Raw genomic sequence first — 14,232 nt, forward strand, 5'->3', positions numbered from 1 at the left:
GGCCTTTTCCCAAAGCATTGTCCCAGCCATATCTGCGGCAGAAGGAAGAATTAAGTCCTCCACAATAGTATGTGGCTTGCCTGTCCTAGCCACTCGGTAAGATGCTTCTAACCCCTTCTTATTAATGGTATCTGTTGCTTTGATACATGTCTTACTACTATAAAGTAATCTTTATTCTCGCTCCAAAATCTCTGGTGGCTTATTTTTCAAATTGTCATGTTTCTAAAAGTCCTCGCAAGAGTGAAGGTTTCCCGCGAGAGAGTAACGGTTAATGTGATTGGATGTTAATTATTTGACTAGGCTACCTGTATTTGATATTGTGTGGTTATTTCACTGAACACTGGATGGTTTAATTGGTTTTTTGGCAGTGAAATGAGGCTACTCAGGCGAGAGAGAAAAAACTCACCCAAATGTATAGCCCCGTTGGAAAATATAATTGTCCTGTTTGAAAATGTGAAGAAAAAAAGTTACAAAAACAATAAAATATTGATTTGGCGTACCCTCGACGGCATTGTGTGTACCCCTGTAACTATTTGATGACATTTGAAATGTCTTTACACTCACAAAAGTTTCAAAAGAATAATGTTTCCTGTAAACATTTGTTATTGTTTATTTCACTTTTGTTTATCTATTTCCCATGCCAATAAAGCCCTTCAATGGAATTGAAATTGAATTGAGAGTGGTGGAGAGAGAGAAAATGAAGGTGGGCAGAGGGGGAGATTGTGAATAGGGATGGATGGAGGGTGGGAGGGAGAGCAAGACTGAGAGAGTGAGAGGGTGTAGATCAGGAGAGAGGGATGGTGAGAGAAGAGGAAGGATTGCATTTCTATATCGGTATATCCTCTCCTGTGGGAGCTAGGGCTGATGGTGATCAGATCAGGTTACACCCAGAGCCAGTTGCTGTTATTAACTTTACTGCTTCACCTCCTTTTGTGTAGTAGGTCTACAGCGGTTTGTCTCCATTAGTACTGAATCAGGTGTCAAATTGACAGAGTATTGCTTTACTCTGCTACTTGTTGACTGACCGTTGTTATTAGTGGCCTCTGTTTGTGTGTGTAGATGTGTAGATGTGTATGCATGTGGGATGTATTTCTAGTCCCTCTCCTGTGTGTTTGGGATATATTTCCAATGTTGTATGTAGTACGTTGGGCTTTTCCGGTTGGAGAGTCTGACTCCGAGCCAATAACATTCGCAAGAAAGCCCCCTGCTGCCTCTTCTCTCTCACACATACAGACACACATACAGACACACACATACATGAATTCTCTCTCTCTCTCTCTCACTCACTGTATCTGCTAGCAGCCACTCAGTTCTCAGGGCGATGTGGTTTCTAATTTCTCTCACCTGCAGCAGTGCATTGCAGATAGCAGCCCACTGTCTTTGTGAATGTCTATATCTAGTTCAGTAGCACAGCGCTAGTAGTTAGTTAGTTAGTTAGCTATAGGTTTAGTTTTTGTTATTGTGGGCTTTCGTTATTCTCTGAGAGAAATATAAGGGCTATGAGAAAATTCTGTTTGCCCTGTGGAGTGTCTGTGAGGAGAAATGCTCCTAATGGCAGCCATGCTTCCAAGGGTAATATCTGTGTATTTGGCTTTCAGTTGGATACAGATAAGAATCCATGTGTTTGCTGTGTGTGTCTCTCTCTCTCTCTGTACATATATATCTAAGTATGTCTGTGTGTGTAACTCTGTATGTACGTATTTGTGTGGGCTTCTAACTCTGTGTGCTGTGTTGTAGGAACGCCAGCGGCTGGAAACCATTCTGTCTCTGTGTTCAGAGCTGGGTCGATCGGAGCAGGACAGGGAGAAGAGTGTTGGTTCTAGTGTCGATACCGGTGCTGGTCTAGCCGACCTTCAGATGATCAACCGGGAATTAGAGAAACTCCAGGTCTCTGACGACGATGAGTCAGAATCCGTCTTCTCTGACTCAACTGTGAACGGAAATGGGGCCGGTAGCGGCTCGGAGAACGGTTACTATGGTAACGACGAGGAGCGTCCAGTCCGACAGCGACGGAGCAGCGGCCACCGGGACCACATGGCACAATCGCCAGCCATCATCCTACGAAGCTCCGCCACCTCGCTCACCGCGCATCTGCCTAGGACTAATCGGGTGAGAGTTTTTCACTTTCTCGTTCGCTTTTGCTTTCTCTCTCTCTTTCTCCCATTTTATATTTGATCTCTTGTTTCCTTTCTCCTGTACTTCTTTCAGCCAACCTCCCTGCCTCTCTCACTCACACACACACACACACACACACACACAGATACATAAGGTGCTACTGCTGTCCTTCCTCTGAGTAAAGCTTAATTAAGCCTTGTTAAATGATTGACAGGAGGCAGAGTGTTTATCACCTGGCAACCTGTTAATGAGACCTCTGGTCAGGCAATCCTTACACAGGCCTAATCAAGCTTAATAACAGCCTATGAAGCTATATGCAGCTTAATGTAGCTTCTCATGACTAAATGAGAGTTAAAGGAGAGAGAGGAGAGTGGTAGAGAGAAAGAGAGCTCCCCTCTCACTGTAAACAGAAGAGAACACACACTAGCCATGGTCACGGCTCAACCCCTCCTTGTACATTCCTTAGTTCTGATGTGGAAACTCCTCTGGAATCTGACTTTCCTTACCATTTAAGGTCCACATACTGTATTTATATTTTCCCTACTCTCAAACATGTATTTTCTTCTTAGACCTCCACAGCAACCTATTGTTTTAGAGGTCAGAGTTGTTTGTTGTTGTGAATTAGTCTTCTATTTAACTGTGAGAACCCGGAGGTGCTGGATACTGTAAAAATGGTTGCTGTAAGAGGTCACACACACATAAGATATTTACAGTCTGGTTATTAGATTAGAGAGTGCTAAGGATAGCAACCTAAGGTGTGTGTGTGTGTGTGTGTCTGCTCCGTATGAACAGCTGCATAGTTTCTGGTGAGTAATTGAATAACAGAAATGTACTCTACAGAGTATCATGTTAATACCTATAACTTTTCTATGAACCATAGTGTTTTTCACCCCTCATTCAGGACAACATGTAGCTTTTGTTCCAGCCCTGCACTAACACACATGATTCAACTAATCATCAAGAGCTAGATAAACAGAATCAGGTTTGTTAGTTCTTGGCTGGAAACAAATGTATTCACTCCCTGTAGCTCTACAGGACCAGTGAATAAAGAACATAGCATAGATTCCATTGTGAGAGTGTGATGTCATCTTTAGGCGCTGGTGGAGGAGGGCCAGCGGAGGCAGGAAGTGACCTGTGTGGAGGAGGAGAGGATCCAGGTGCTGAACAACATGGAGGAGCTGGAACAGAAGATCAAAGAACTGGACAACCAGATGGACGAGTCTCTCAGAGAGGTAGAAGGATGGAGGGAGAGGGATGTGCTAGAGAGGGGGATGGAGGGAAGTAAAAATGGTGGTTAGAGATGAAGGGAGGAAGAAGGAGGTAATAGAGGTAGAGCTGGATAGAAACTCACTCCCTCTTTCTCTCCATCCAGGTGGAGGTGGAGCGTGCCCTGGTGGAGGCAGAGCAGCAGGCGGAGCTAGCGGCCTTGCAGCAGGAGAGAGATGCTCTGGAGACACTCAACACCAAGATGTCTGACATGGAACAACAGGCACAGAACCAGAAGACTCCGGTAATACCACTGTGTGATAACACTGGGGCAACTGGGATCAACGCAACATGAGGGAGGGAGAGAGAAAGTGTGTGTCTGTGTGTGTACTGCTATATGGAGTTTCTAAGAGTTTGTGGTGTCATAAGCACTGTGTGCATATGTAATGAGCATGCTGCAGTATGTATTCTCTAGCCACACCCAATGATACATTGATTGACATGTGACTAGCTGACTTTGTATGTGTAAATCCCTGTCATGCAGTCTCCGGTCCAAATATACAGCTGTTAATACACAACAGGGTATAGTGGTCACTACCCTAGTGTGTGTGTGTGTGTGTGTGTTGACACCCTCTACTCCTCTGGGTCATGTTCTCAGGCCTGCTTCCGGAGAGTTCCATTAACCCTACAGCTGGCAGATACATGAGAGAGGAACCACATACCATATTGGGGGGGGGAATAGACAGAGACAGACAGAGTCTTCCCCTTACACATTTTGCTGATTACAGATCTGATGAGAGGAAGATGGATAACGAGCAGTTGAGAGAAAGACAAAAATAAAGTTGACTAGTTTGACACATACTGTGTCTGGTCAGTTAGCCTGTTTCTCCTGTGTCTGGTCAGTTAGTCTGGTTTCTCCTGTGTCTGGTCAGTTAGCCTGTTTCTCCTGTGTCTGGTCAGTTAGTCTGGTTTCTCCTGTGTCTGGTCAGTTAGCCTGTTTCTCCTGTGTCTGGTCAGTTAGTCTGGTTTCTCCTGTGTCTGGTCAGTTAGTCTGGTTTCTCCTGTGTCTGGTCAGTTAGTCTGGTTTCTCCTGTGTCTGGTCAGTTAGTCTGGTTTCTCCTGTGTCTGGTCAGTTAGCCTGGTTTCTCCTGTGTCTGGTCAGTTAGCCTGGTTTCTCCTGTGTCTGGTCAGTTAGCCTGGTTTCTCCTGTGTCTGGTCAGTTAGCCTGGCTTCTCCTGTGTCTGGTCAGCCTGAACGTCTTGGACTGTTGGGGGTCTGTGTTGAAGACCCCTTTCCCTCTCATAATAACCCTCATCATCCCCAACCCACAGCTGTATCAGTCCTTCCCTCTTCTCTGCCCTCTAGTCCATTCTGCTTTCCTGACCACTGTAACACTGTAGTAACTAACTCTGCCTCCCGACTCCCACTAACGCTACCATCCTCTCTCCCTCTGTCCTGTGTCTGCTTGTCATTCCTGTGTGTGTGTGTGTGTACTGTACCTCTGCGTACATATGCACATTTGAGCGTGCTTGTATGCTTGTCGTGTGTGTGTGTGTGTCAGGCGTGTGTGTCGCTGCAGGCTGAAAGGGCTAGGGTAGAGCAGCTGTCTCAGAGTGTGTGTGAGCTGCGCTCCCAGCTCCACTGCTGTCCTGAGGCCATGAAGGAGCCCCTACAGGAGCAGCTCACCAGGGTCAGTACACACACACACACACACACACACACTTCCTGCTAAAAACGTCCTGTGACACACCTTCCCCACCTGTTCACCCATCCTTATCCTCTTGTTCCTTCCCCCTATCATTTATCTGTCTCGCTCTTCCTCTTCACTTCTCCTCCTGTTTGTCAGTTTTAATGTGTCATATTATGTCTGTCAGGAAAGCTCCACACAGTCAGCCTGCTCATGGGGGATAGTAGCAGTTTTTTGATAGGATGAGGAAGCATGATTGTGCAGCAGGTTTGGCGAGAGCATGCCTTGGTGTGGTTGTGTGTTTGTGCTTGTGTGACTGAATGCTCTCTCCCTCATGCAGAAAATAGTAATTGAACACTTGCGGACAGCCAAAATGTTATCACACAATCTGAGAAAAACGTGTGTGTGCGTGTGTCAGAACTCTGAGGTGCTGGAAGCTGAGACGAAGCGTTTTGAGGACCTGGAGTTTCAGCAGCTGGAGAGAGAGAGTCGTCATGATGAGGAGAAGGAGGAAAGCACACAACAACTCCTCAGAGAGATAGCTGACTACCAACGGAGCACCGTCACACGCAAGGTACTGTGTGTTTGTGTGTGTGTGTGTGTGTGTGTGTGTGTGTGTGTGTGTGTGTGTGTGTGTGTGTGTGTGTGTGTAAACTACTGTATGTGTGTGTTCCAAGGAGAGGCTGGTGGCGCTAAACAAGCAGGCGGGACAGATTACCCAGCAGGCTCAGCGAGAGAAGGACAGCTTCCTGAAGGAGCGGACCAACCTGCAGATGATGGTGCAGAGGGTATGTACGCGCAGTGTGTTTGTGTGTTTTGCAACGGACTATTGATTTCAGTCCTAATTGCATGTTAGTCTCTCTCTCTCTCTCTCAGGAGAAAGATAACCTTGCTTCTGTGGAAAAGAAGTATGCTGACCTCACAGGTGGGCGGGGCTTCCCTCTCAGCCCTATCAGTCTCAAGGAGGTATGTTTGACTATTGCCTAGCAACCTTCTCCATTCCCACCCATGGTCCCCCTCGTCTCACTGTCTTCCTCCTCTTTTCCTCTCCTTTCCTCCTTTCCTGTTTCCTAGGATATGGCGTCGTTGGCTGACGTGTGTCAATCTCCTAGTGGCCAGTCCCGTGACCACGCCTCTTCCTCTCTTTCTTCTCTTATCCTTCCTGCTGACCTGCTGGCCCTATCCTCCCTCCTTTCTTCTCTTTCCATAAAGAGCGCTGAGGTACTATGTCCTCCCTCTATCTATCTTTCCAGATTTCTATGAAATATGACCTATAATTAATGACAAATAATGGAGTGAAATAGTTTTCCTTCAAAAAATGGTAATTAAGTATGTTAAAAAGCAGCTTTTCTGTTTTGGAATGATGTGGGCGTAGCCCAACAACATGACCGGCGTATACTGGTCATAAAAAATATTAATGTGAGTAGACTTCTGATTGGCCAGATCATCCTCCTCAGAAGGATGACATCATCCTCTATGATGAAATGGCAAGCGTTTTTTAAACGGTCTGTTTGAGATACAAGTTTGAGGCGGGGTTTTTGAAGTGTTTTTTTTCTCTCCAATTTATAGGACGAGTCAACAACATTATTTGTATACGCGTTAACAGAATTTAAAAAGTGAGAGTTTCACTGGACAGTTACTTTAAGCTAGTGTTTCTTCGAATCTTGGTCCCTTGTATCAAAAAGGTTGGTCAAAACGATAACATGAGAACTATGGAATGAGTTGTGTGATGGATAGTTTCTTGTAGATCCAGGAATCTTGAGGTTGAGAAGCACTTTTTACAGCCCATTTTAGAAACACCTCCTCTTGTCTTCCATTTATACAGTGATAATAACACATTGCACTGGTAACAAACTGGCCTTTAAAGATGTTCATATTGTTTATGTTTAACCCTCTCTCTTCATTCATTGTCTATGTGAAAGTAATGGAACAGTACAGCTCTGTCTCTGTTGCTGCAGTTTAACTGACCAAGCTAACAAAAAGTTTTAACATGGCTGAATCTCTCTCTATCTCTCAACCCCCCTCTTTATTTAATCTCTCTCACTTTTAATCTCCCTCTCTTTCACCATTGTTTATCCCTCTCTCTGTCCACTTCATCTCTAGCCACTTCTTCTCTCCCCCCTTTTCCCTCATGGTATGTTCCAGGGCTATGTAACAGTCAGTGAGATCAATGAAATTTACTCCCAGCTGGGGGGGAACCCTAGTCCCGCCCCTGCCCCTGTTCTGGCCAATCCCTCCCCTGATTCTGAGCCTAGCCCCCCCACTGACGACAGCGCCCCAAAACCAGCGGAGGACGAGGTGTGTGTGTAAGGGGCACGTGTGTTTTGTTGGTCAGTAGGTGTGTTTGTGTGGCGGAGGATAACATTATTTACAGTGCATTCAGAATGTATTCAGATCCTTTGACTTTACAGTCTTATTCTAAATGACAAAGCGAAATCTGATTTGTAGGAATGTTTGCACATTTATTAAAAATTAAAAACAGAAATACCTTATTGACATAAGTATTCAGACCCGTTGCTATGTGACTCGAAATTGAGCTCAGGTGCATCATGTTTCCATTGATCATTCTTGATGTTTCTACAACTTCATTGGAGTCCACCTGTGGTAAGTTCAATTGATTGAACATGATTTGGAAAGGCACACACATGTCTTTATAAGGTCCCACAGTTGACAGTGTATGTCACAGTGTATGTTTTACCCAATAAATTACTGGGAGGTTATACATATGGAGTGTTCTTTGTTTTTATAGCTTAGAGCAAAAACCAAGCCATAAGGTCGAAGGAAGACAGGATTGTGTCGAGCCACAGATCTGGGAAAGGGTACCAAAACATTTCTGCAGCATCGAAGGTCCCCAAGAATACAGTGGCCCCCATCGTTCTTAAATAGAAGAAGTTTAGATCCACCAAGACTCTTCCTAGACCTGGCTGCCCGGCCAAACTGAGCAATCGGGGGAGAAGGGCCTTGGTCAGGGAGGTAACCAAGAACCCAATGGTCACTCTGACAGAGCTCCAGAGTTCCTCTGTGGAGATGGTTGTCCTTCTGAAAGATTCTCCCATCTCTGCAGCACTCCACCAATCAGGTCTTTATGGTAGAGTGGCCACTCCTCAGTAAAAGGCACATGACAGCCCACTTGGAGTTTGCCAAAGTATTTTCAGACCATGAGAAACAAGATTCTCTGGTTTGATGAAACCAAGATTGGATTATTTGGCCTGATTGCCAAGCATCTCACCTGGAGGAAACCTGGCACCATCCCTATGGTGGTGTCTGAAAACTTTCCGAATGCACTGTATGCCTTCCTCAGTTCTCCATGCATTTGCCTTTCAATTTTTCTAGATTTTATATTTTGTCTGCTGTACACTCTCTTTCTTTGATGGTGTTCCTCTCTTCCTCTTTAAGCTCTGTCGCTCCTCCTCTCCTGTCGATTGTCCTTCCTCCTTTTCCTCCCATCCCCTATTGCCCCGCCGCCCCCCTCTCACCAAAACCCCCTCGGTTCATTGGCCGGAGGACATGGTGACCTATCGTGACCCCTCTCCCCTCCCTGACTCTCCTCCTCCTCCTCTGCCTGTCAAAAAACACAGCCACAACAGGCAGGTAAAGGCTGTGTGTTTGTGTCCTGTGCTGTTGTGTGTTTGTGTCCTGTGCTGTTGTGTGTGTGTGTGTGTGTGTGTGTGTGTGTGTGTGTGTGTGTGTGATTCTGACTATTGTGTGTGTGTTCAGCACTTCCGTTCACTGGAGGAGAGAAAGAGGTTAGTGAAAGAAGGTGGGGCCCACCTGAGTGACACATTACCCAGGAAGAAGACCACGTCCATCATCACCCCTCAGTTCAACTGTGCTACACTAGGACGCAGCATGCCTAACAAGGTACACACACACACACACACACACACACACACACATTCACTCTCTCACACACACACACACACACACACACAATCACCTTTAATCTCTCTCTCTTTCTGGTCCTCCACAGTCCCATCAGCCCCTGGTCCAGAGTTCTAGCTGTGGCAGTATTTTACCCCGGGCCATGTCTGTCTCCTCCAATAGAGACACAGATAAACGGCGCCTGCACAAGGGTGAGGACACACCTCACGCATGTGTAAACTGACCGCGAAACTGAAGTAGTGAGAGGGGAGCGAAGAGGAGTTTGTCTAGGAGAGTTGTCTGTCACTCCACCAGTGACCCTCGGGACAAGTTAGTCACACAGCTTACCTTATAAGGCAAGGGCTTCAACCTATAAAAAAGATGGATCATCAGATGTGTGTGATGGGTGGACAGAAACATGGTTTGTTTATTTGTTTGTAGAGAGATTTGAGGAGAGGCAGGAAATACTCTGCTGTTGTGAAGCATCTGTTAATAGGTCCTAGTAACCCATGGATAACGTGTGTGTGTGTGTGTGTGTGTGTGTGTGTGTGTGTGTGTGTGTGTGTGTGTGTGTGTGTGTGTGTGTGTGTGTGTGTGTGTGTGTGTGTGTGTGTGTGTGGTGAGATTGAAGCCTGTCCCTTGGGGTGGGTCATCAGAGGGGTGTGGTGTGTCTCTGACCCTCTTTGGGTGATGGTATCAGGCTTCCTGTGTGTGTGTCTTTGTTGTACCCTACTGTAGTGTTATATTACTCCCTTCGTAGTGACAGTCAGGTTGGAGGTCCACTGCTTGTGGTTGTTCATTTTGTTCTGGGATCTATTTTTTGGACTATATGGTTTTGGACATTGTTATTTGGACCTTTTGGTTGTGGTAACTTTTTGCACCTTTTAGTTTGCTGTATGTGTTTTAACCGTGGCTGGTCAGTGTGATCAGAGGGAGGGCCAACAGTCTGTACCGTACGGTCAGACTGTGGTCCCTGAGGTGGCGGGCGGTCAGGGAGAACAGGGCTCAGTGCAGGGAGGGGTACAGACAGGTAACTCGATGGTATACACACATGAAATATGCACAGCTTCTCTCTCGCGCTGTTTTAAAGTATACGCCGGTTTCTGGTCTTTGTTCTCTCTCTCTCTCGGACCCTGTGTGCTTTGGTAGTGGTCTCTCTCTTTCTGACTGTGTGATTTTGTTGTTGTTTCTCTCTGTCTGTGTGTGGTCTTGGTCTAGGTCAGCCGAGCTCTCGTGCCGCCTCCCAGTCCAACGTGTACCTGGACACCTACGGTCACTGTGAAAACGGCCAGGCATACGACACCATGAGCGTGGAGAGCTCTGACTCAATGGAGACCAGCATCTCTGCCTGCTCCCCGGACAACGTGTCCTGGTAGGTGGGGTGTGTGTGTTGGGGAGAGTGAGAGAGTAGAGGTCAAGGAAAAGGGGGATATGTGTGCTACGTGTGTTCAGAGGCTGAATGTGCATACCGATCATATGAAGTCAGTTTCTCATTTTCTATAATGTGAAACATGGAGGGAGAGAGGTGAATGTTCATGCATGTTGAAACATTTGTGTGTATTTGTGTAGAGCTAATGTAAAAAGTATGTTTGCAAATGGACCTGTAGCTCTCCCGCCATTTAGGCTCCCTCCTCGTGGGGGTTTGAAGGTTAGGGGAGTCAGGTTACAAGCGGGGATAGCTATTGAGCGGTGGTAGATTTGGGCTTCAGCCTCACTGGGGTGAAATCATGTGTTCTGCATGCAGAGTGCTCTCTCTCTCTCTCACTGACTCTGTAGCTCTCTCTCTCTGTACCTGAGAGAAGGAATGAAGGATTATGGTAGAGATGAAGCGGAAATGGATAGAGGAGGAGTTAGTGGATTGGGGGGGTCAGACTTATTCCAGGTGTTTCATTTGAAGTGGAAATGAAAAGCAGCAGACTTTGCTGTGACACACACACACGTCCAGGCTGGTTCTAATGTGTTCCAGCAGGGCCCATTCTTAATGACTGTGTGTGTTCCATGGGAAGAATAAGTCCTGTGCTGCATCATTCCCAGCCTGTAGAATGTCTGTGTGTGTTGCAGTGCCAGTACGTCTAACGTGACCAAACTGGAGGAAATGGAGCGTCTGCTGAGACAGGCTCAGGCAGAGAAGTATCGCCTCATAGAACACAAGGTAATATACACACGTGCACAGATAAACAAACACACACACACACACACACACACACTGAAGTCTAAAGTGTAAAGCATGTGTTGTGTCTGGTGCAGGAGCAAGAGATGGAGTCACGCAAACAGGCTCTGGAGGAGGAGAGGAGGAGGAGGGAGGATCTGGAGAAACGACTGCAGGAGGAGACCAACAGACGACAGAAACTCATCGACAGGGAGGTGAAACTACGGGAGAAACAGAGAGCACAGGTGAAACAATAGGCATACGAAACAGTATCTCTCCAGGACTAAGATTGCTGACCACTAGAGTAACCTTTAACCCCTGTCCCCACAGTCCCGTCCTCTGACGCGCTACCTGCCAGTTCGAAAGGATGACTTTGACCTAAAAGCCCATATAGAGTCAGCGGGCCACAGTGCTGACACCTGTTTCCACCTGTCCCTCACGGAGAAGACATGCCGAGGATTCCTGGTCAAGATGGGGGGAAAGATCAAGACCTGGAAGAAACGCTGGTTCGTCTTTGACCGCAACCGACGAACGCTCTCCTACTTCTCAGGTAAAGAACGGACAGGTACCATGGACTGGAGTGTGAGTAACACACACCTCTAAGTCCTAATCTTCTGGTCTGATTGTGTGTTTCTAACTGTTGTGTGTTTTGTCTCTGCTGCAGACAAGCATGAGGCCAAGCTGAAAGGGGTCATCTACTTCCAAGCAATAGAGGAAGTTTACTATGACCACTTAAAGAACGCACACAAGGTACCTACTCCTTTGTTGTGTGTGTGTGAGACACGGTCTTTCTCTTATTAAATGCTGAATCCTTGTAGCCTTGCTGTATCTGATCCCTATTCTTCTCTCCCCCCCCCCCAGAGTCCTAACCCGTGTCTGACGTTCAGTGTGAAGACTCATGACAGGGTCTATTACATGGTGGCCCCCTCTCCTGAGGCCATGAGGATCTGGATGGATGTCATTGTCACTGGGGCCGAGGGATACACTCAGTTCATGGTGTAGAAGGAGCGATATGGTCATGGCGGAGGGATACACCCACTTTATGGTGTAGGAGACTTGATCTGTACACGTCGGAGGAATACACTCAGTTCATGGTGTAAAGAGGGGTGCTTCGGAGTGGAATGATACAGCCAGCGTGTGGTTACGACGACAGGACTAGCTCCTCTCTTTTCTCTGACACAGATGGACTGTTTTTATTTCTGTATTTTATCATTATAGAAATGTCCAAGGACGTGTTCTCCAACAGTGTGCCTTAACTCTCACAGTAGCTCCGCTGGGAATGGCCAGTGTTTTTATGCATCATTAGTAAACAAGCAAACAGAACGGTCATTTCAATTCCAGGTTGTGTAGGGTCAAATGATCAGGCGGCAAGTTACTGATATTTACTCATCCCCAAAGACCTCAGGTCTCGTGTGTGTGTGTGTGTGTGTGTGTGTGTGTGTGTGTGTGTGTGTGTGTGTGTGTGTGTGTGTGTGTGTGTGTGTGTGTGTGTGTGTGTGTGTGTGTGTGTGTGTGTGTGTGTGTTTGCTACATTGTGATCACATAACCCAGAGGTGCTAATCTTTTTGTATGATGTCTTTTCTCATGAGGCCAATGTCCTCCATTGCGTCTTCTAGTGTAGCCAAAGGTCAAGTCATCTGTGGTAAAATACAATACCCAAGGTTGCTACTTGGGGAATAGGTTGTCATTGAGATTCAGCCTTATACATGTCAGTGGTAGAATAAATACAGGATCATATAGGTTAACCCTCACAGATTATAATCATGCTGGTCGAGCTTTCGCTGCGTATTTTATCGTTGACTAACCAGATAGCTATATGGTAGCTGTGAGTTGTATTTATCAAATGCCTTGTTTCATGTTTAATGGCGAGCAGCCTTGGCATATAGGCTTACTGTATGTTAGTGCTCAGTCACGATGCTTTTCCTTCCCACCATCATATACATCTAGTTATTCCCTCTCATCAGTAGAGGATGACAGCTGAACAGTCTGAGGGACAGAGGATGACCCCTAAACCATCCCAACTCAACCCTACCACGTTCTGCAGTGAGTGTAGAACTGAAAGGACAGATGGAAGCAAATCCAATCCATTTTTGTCACTTGCTTCATAAACAACAGGTAGAGACTAACAGTGAAATGCTTACTTAAATGACTCAATTCCACCCTGCCCATTATTTCTGCTGTATCCTTTCAGATAGGAAGCATCCGGGGTCGGGCTAGCCAGGCGTTTGATTCATTATCGGGCATTAATGTGCTTTTTAACCATTATACAGTGGGGCAAAAAAGTATTTAGTCAGCCACCAATTGTGCAAGTTCTCCCACTTAAAAAGATGAGGCCTGTAATTTTCATCATAGGTACACTTCAACTATGACAGACAAAATGAGAAAAAAAAAATCCAGAAAATCACATTGTAGGATTCTTTATGAATTTATTTGCAAGTTATGGTGGAAAATAAACTTTTGTTATTGACCAAATACTTATCTCAATACTTTGTTATATACCCTTTGTTGGCAATGACAGAGGTCAAACGTTCACAAGGTTTTCACACACTGTTGCTGGTATTTTGGCCCATTCCTCCATGCAGATCTCCTCTAGAGCAGTGATGTTTTGGGGCTGTTGCTGGGAAAGATGGAGTTTCAACTCCCTCCAAAGATTTTCTATGGGGTTGAGATCTGGAGACTGGCTAGGCCACTCCAGGACCTTGAAATGCTTCTTACGAAGCCACTCCTTCGTTGCCCGGGCAGTGTGTTTGGGATCATTGTCATGCTGAAAGACCCAGCCACGTTTCATCTTCAATGCCCTTGCTGATGGAAGGAGGTTTTCACTCAAAATCTCACAATACATGGCCCCATTCATTCTTTCCTTTACACGGATCAGTCGTCCTGGTCCCTTTGCAGAAAAACAGCCCCAAAGCATGATGTTTCCACCCCCATGTTTCACAGTAGGTATGGTGTTCTTTGGATACAACTCAGCATTCTTTGTCCTCCAAACATGACGAGTTGAGTTTTTAACCAAAAAGTTCTATTATGGTTTCATCTGACCATATGACATTCTCCCAATCTTCTTCTGGATCATCCTAATATCATTGGTTAATAATCAAATATTAAAATGTCATACAAAGAACAGCATACAAACAAATGGATAGCATACGATCATAGATTAATTTGACAACACAAGTTTACAAACAATTACAATGGCAAAGTCACAATAATCACA

General features: G+C 45.9%; 1 protein-coding gene across 7 annotated transcripts in view; it reads left to right on the forward strand.

The window, feature by feature from the left end:
• phldb2b (pleckstrin homology-like domain, family B, member 2b) overlaps positions 1 to 12,240 on the forward strand; it is a 46,325-nt gene extending 34,085 nt beyond the window's left edge. For 4 of the 7 annotated variants that reach the window (XM_042298950.1, XM_042298955.1, XM_042298954.1 and 1 more), the window contains 16 exons: positions 1,738 to 2,109; positions 3,210 to 3,347; positions 3,488 to 3,625; positions 4,883 to 5,011; positions 5,427 to 5,582; positions 5,686 to 5,796; positions 5,885 to 5,974; positions 7,112 to 7,306; positions 8,726 to 8,869; positions 8,979 to 9,081; positions 10,088 to 10,241; positions 10,931 to 11,021; positions 11,117 to 11,263; positions 11,349 to 11,568; positions 11,683 to 11,768; positions 11,880 to 12,240. In XM_042298950.1, coding sequence (XP_042154884.1) covers positions 1,738 to 2,109; positions 3,210 to 3,347; positions 3,488 to 3,625; positions 4,883 to 5,011; positions 5,427 to 5,582; positions 5,686 to 5,796; positions 5,885 to 5,974; positions 7,112 to 7,306; positions 8,726 to 8,869; positions 8,979 to 9,081; positions 10,088 to 10,241; positions 10,931 to 11,021; positions 11,117 to 11,263; positions 11,349 to 11,568; positions 11,683 to 11,768; positions 11,880 to 12,020 — 2,415 coding nt within the window. In that variant the 3' untranslated portion in view covers positions 12,021 to 12,240. The remainder of the gene's footprint in view (positions 1 to 1,737; positions 2,110 to 3,209; positions 3,348 to 3,487; positions 3,626 to 4,882; positions 5,012 to 5,426; positions 5,583 to 5,685; positions 5,797 to 5,884; positions 5,975 to 7,111; positions 7,307 to 8,725; positions 8,870 to 8,978; positions 9,082 to 10,087; positions 10,242 to 10,930; positions 11,022 to 11,116; positions 11,264 to 11,348; positions 11,569 to 11,682; positions 11,769 to 11,879) is intronic. The other 3 variants (XM_042298951.1, XM_042298952.1, XM_042298953.1) reach the window with 3 other exon arrangements.
• Positions 12,241 to 14,232: the final 1,992 nt, after the last annotated feature.

The sequence above is a fragment of the Oncorhynchus tshawytscha genome, linkage group LG16 (genome assembly GCF_018296145.1).
Source record: "Oncorhynchus tshawytscha isolate Ot180627B linkage group LG16, Otsh_v2.0, whole genome shotgun sequence".
NCBI classification, from domain to species: Eukaryota; Metazoa; Chordata; class Actinopteri; order Salmoniformes; family Salmonidae; genus Oncorhynchus; species Oncorhynchus tshawytscha.